Source organism: Hippocampus zosterae, chromosome 12 (genome assembly GCF_025434085.1).
Source record: "Hippocampus zosterae strain Florida chromosome 12, ASM2543408v3, whole genome shotgun sequence".
In the NCBI taxonomy this organism is placed as follows: domain Eukaryota; kingdom Metazoa; phylum Chordata; class Actinopteri; order Syngnathiformes; family Syngnathidae; genus Hippocampus; species Hippocampus zosterae.
In genome coordinates this window covers 8,328,085-8,332,495 of record NC_067462.1, presented here as the reverse complement: position 1 = coordinate 8,332,495, position 4,411 = coordinate 8,328,085, and the positions used below count along the sequence as shown (strand labels likewise).

Sequence of the window (4,411 nt, the reverse complement as noted above, 5' to 3'; positions counted from 1 at the left end):
GTTTTAGCTTTAATTCCGTCAACGTACCTTTTGGCCTGTGAAATATTGTAACGGCACTTTTCTGACCTCTCGTGGGCAAAACCAACATTTTTCACAGTGACTCATTCCTGGAGTTCAATGCTCCGGAGCGCCCAAGGGGACATGAAAGGAAACATGTATCTTTGCATTCCCTCGCATTCATTTAAATAACATTGATGTACTTTCGGGTCATCGCCCGGGTAACTGAAAGAGGCTCCGTTAGAATGCCGAGTTTTGATCAGCGAAGGCTTTGCGTCTCTAAAGCGATTCTTGACGACAATTATTTTTTTTAACTTTTTCCCTAGGAGATTAGGATCTAGATTTAAATCTAGATTCTAGATATTAAAGTTTGAAAGATAATACTCATTTTACCATACATTTGGGGTTTATATCTATGATGTCACACACAAAAAACTCCACCTGTTGCTGAACCTAACCATGAATTCATAAATATCATACAATACATACAGTATGTGTGTAGTGTTCATGCATCTATTTTCAAGATTGTTTTTTTTTTCTTCATTGTGATTGGAGGTGAGCTCGAGCCTATCTCCGCTGTTGAGGGTGAGAGGCGACTCAGGCGAGGTGCACCACTTTCAGACTATTTTTAAACCTTGAACAGTAAAAAGAAACCATTTTGAACATGAACATTTTGAACATTTGTCATGGTCTCATTTTTTTTTCGAAATCAAAAACTTGAAAATAAACCCTAACAAGAAAAAGGCACAATTTACAACAAACCTTTAAAATATATTTTAATTCAGAACAAGACACTTGAAAGAAATATTTCTTGAACATATTTGGACCAAAATCGTAATAAATAACAAATCGTTGCTTTGTGCATATTAATACTGTCAGGACAGGCCTACTTCAGAACATAACAATAGAGATGCCACAATGCCTGGAAAGAGCTGTGCGGTCACTACAGGTGCTCAATTTGCATTGAGTAAGTTCCTCAATGCGTCGGAATGATCAGGTACTGTATAACGACACGTCGGACTCATCGTGGCATCCCGAACATCATGACAGGATTCCTTTCAGTCCCAGGCGGTTTAATTGCTGGGATGAATACCGGAAGCTAGCAAGAAGCATCGTCAAGGTTTCGCTGCCTTTATATTGCCACGGCAAAAACGCTGACCACACAATACATGGTGCGGTTCTCCCATCGCACTGTGCAGCTTCCTGAAAAACACGTTTAAGTTAGTGCTGAACTTCTTTTGAACCATACGTAGAACAAAGTAACAGAAAATGTAAGAAAAATTATAATCAATAGGTCTCATCAAGTGTAATCATGACTGTACGCTCTGGAGTATGTGTGTGTGTTGGATGTGGGCCTTTAAGGTGCATGGCCTCGTGAGTGAGATCTTTTAGTCAGTGTGTGATCATCTGAACCTGCGCTGTGGCCTATAACAGCTTCTTGCGAGTGTGTTTGTTTTTTATATATGTGTGTTTTATATATGTGTGTTTGACATTTTGTCCCATTCAAAAAACTGTTGAAAGTGCATCGTAAGTGTGCCTCTCCTTTCCCGCATGTGATGGTGTTACGGTCCTTTAATTGCTCCATTTTTGTCCACTTCACTCAACCTGCAGTACGTCTGTCATGCAAATTGTGGCTCACCAAAACAAAATTAGCAAGCGATGGCTGGGGCAGTTATGAATAAGTCAAGGTATGACTATATTAGCAATCCAATGTGATGGATGATATCTCACCATCTGTGGTGTTGTCCCAGTAGCACGAATTTGCCGTGTGTAGACCGGCACCGCTCTTCTGCATGACGGTGCAGTGAACTGGCCCAACACCCCCACAAAAAACAAAAACAAAAAAAACACACACACAGATGCGTCACAACCTACATTCAATCAATTCAATAAACACATATCCCGTACATCACACATCACTGGCTAGTCACCTATGTACTTGAATGGGCGTCCTTGTTTGACCAGGTGAGTGAGAGAATGCTCCACGATGCTAGCGCTCCACTGGTTCACTTTACTTTGATTGTAGTCCATGCCACCGATGACGCCCTCGATGCACTGTGACATCAACACACACAAGCACAAAAACTGCACGGTCACTATCATCAATGGTAACACTGCCTGTAATCAGTGTGAGATGAGCCGTTCCACTGACCTCTTTAATGTTATTAGTGGCTTCATCAGCATTGAAGACCACCTACGGGAAGAACCAGTGGGATCATTTCGTTTGAAATTAAATTGAAATGTAAATGTCGCAAATTGTTTGATCGGATGGGAGAAACTAATTGTCCAGTTGCCATTTTTGCAGGGCTGCAAGTCACAATAATTGATTATTCGGTCAATTTTTTATGAACTAATGAATCTAATACAATCATGTTTTAATTTGCATCCAATTCACAAACAGTTTATATTAAGTTTAGTTGAATTTAATTAAAATTCCATGTCCCAAGAGCTAGCTTCTGCAGCCGAGGATCGGACCGCCAGGGTCCCCGTCTTTGGCTGCCGCCCAGCTCACATAGCACCCGACCCCTTTGGCCCCTCTCATGGGTGGTGAGCCCATGGGAAGGGGGACCCACGTTGCCTCTTCGGGCTGTGCCCGGCCGGGCCCCATGGGTGTAGGCCCGGCCACCAGGCGCTTGCCAACGAGCCCCACCTCCAGGCCTGGCTCCAGAGTGGGGCCCCGGTGACCCGCGTCCGGGCAAGGGAAACCTTGGTCCTCAGTCGGAAAAGGGTGGAGTGCCCCCTCCGGGTCGGGGGGGAGATCTTGCCCCAAGTGGAGGAGTTTAAGTATCTTGGGGTCTTGTTCACGAGTGAGGGCAGGAGGGAGCGAGAGATCGACAGGCGGATCGGTGCAGCGTCTGCTGTGATGCGGACGTTGTATCGGTCTGTCGTGGTGAAGAAGGAGCTGAGCCAAAGGGCGAAGCTCTCAATTTACCGGTCGATCTACGTCCCAACCCTCATCTATGGCCACGAGCTATGGGTCGTGACCGAAAGAACGAGATCCCGGATACAAGCGGCCGAAATGAGTTTTCTCCGCAGGGTGTCTGGGCTCTCCCTTAGAGATAAGGTGAGGAGCTCGGTCATCCGGGAGGGGCTCAGAGTCGAGCCGCTTCTCCTCCACATCGAGAGGAGCCAGATGAGGTGGCTTGGGCATCTGATTCGGATGCCTCCTGAGCGCCTCCCTGGTGAGGTGTTCCGGGCATGTCCCACCGGGAGGAGACCCCGAGGAAGACCCAGGACACGCTGGAGAGACTACGTCACCCAGCTGGCCTGGGAACGCCTCGGGATCCCCCGGGGAGAGCTGGAAGAAGTAGCTAGGGAGAGGGAAGTCTGGGCTTCCCTGCTAAAGCTGTTGCCCCCGCGACCCGGCCCCGGATAAGCGGTAGATAATGGATGGATGGATGGATGGATGAATTTAATTAAATGAAGTTAAGATGAGTTGAGTTGGTACGGCATAAAGCCAGAAAATGATGCCAAGATGATGCTAAAGCCCTGGCTAACGGTTGTCAAGTAATGATTGTTTAAAGGCTGCCGATGAGCTACATCACGAGTGAGACACTAATATCTTTGTACATCGGGTAAGAGCTGAGTTTAGTCTGGGTTGTTAGCGGATGTTACGGAAAACCCACCGTGTATGTTTTCCCTCTGCTGGCTTACTGTGGAAAAGCTTGGTGCAGATTTTTAAACTAAAACCACCTGGAGCCAATTAATTTATGATACTAATGTTATAAAAACACAGAGAAATGATGTGCAACCCAGACAAGAGACATTCCGCTCGGACTCTTTGAACGAAGGAATGACTCTTGCAGCAGTGTTGTTGTTTGAAGGAACGGCGTCTGATACAAGCCACTGTTACCTGTACTCTCGGCAACATACGTACACAGTACATATATTTTTGGGAGCTTTTGCACGAAAAGATCAAATGTAGTTCCTTTCTTCCCGTGCCCCACCCACACTTGCGAACGCAATCGCCGTTTCGCTCCTCGAGCTGACCGGTCCGTGACAAATCCAAGCCCGCTACTACTTCCATCTCAACGACGTGCGTCAAAATGTGACGGGTAATGTATTAATATGGAATGTATACCTCGTCGCCATTGTTATACTCCTCCATTTGTGCGCGGACTTGCTGCTGTCACTGCCTCAGAGTCGGTAGGTTTTACGACTGCTCTTCTTTTGCGCATGCGTCAACAAACGGAGCGCAGGAAAGAAGAAATGTTTCGTCACCCAGTCAGCTCTTTGGCGCCCCATGCTGGCCGTATGCAAACACTACTTCAATGACCTTAATTGAGAAACTGACATGCACGACAACGTGAAATCTTGACCACAGTTGGCTAAAGTACTCACACGCCTTCGGACGAAAGGTAAAAAGTACAGATATATAAAGTATAAATGTGCTTAAATAAAACGTAAAAACTAA

At 46.0% G+C, this 4,411-nt stretch overlaps 1 protein-coding gene across 1 annotated transcript; it reads right to left on the bottom strand.

Annotated features, from left to right (window-relative positions):
- Positions 1-756: 756 nt before the first annotated feature.
- LOC127611675 (dynein light chain Tctex-type 3-like) lies at positions 757-4,206 on the bottom strand. Its single transcript, XM_052082381.1, has 5 exons — positions 4,079-4,206; positions 2,150-2,191; positions 1,929-2,052; positions 1,729-1,806; positions 757-1,200 (listed from the first exon to the last, which is right to left on the bottom strand). Exons 1-5 carry the CDS (start codon positions 4,103-4,105, stop codon positions 1,130-1,132), a joined length of 342 nt encoding a protein of 113 aa, XP_051938341.1. The 5' UTR covers positions 4,106-4,206; the 3' UTR covers positions 757-1,129.
- Positions 4,207-4,411: the final 205 nt, after the last annotated feature.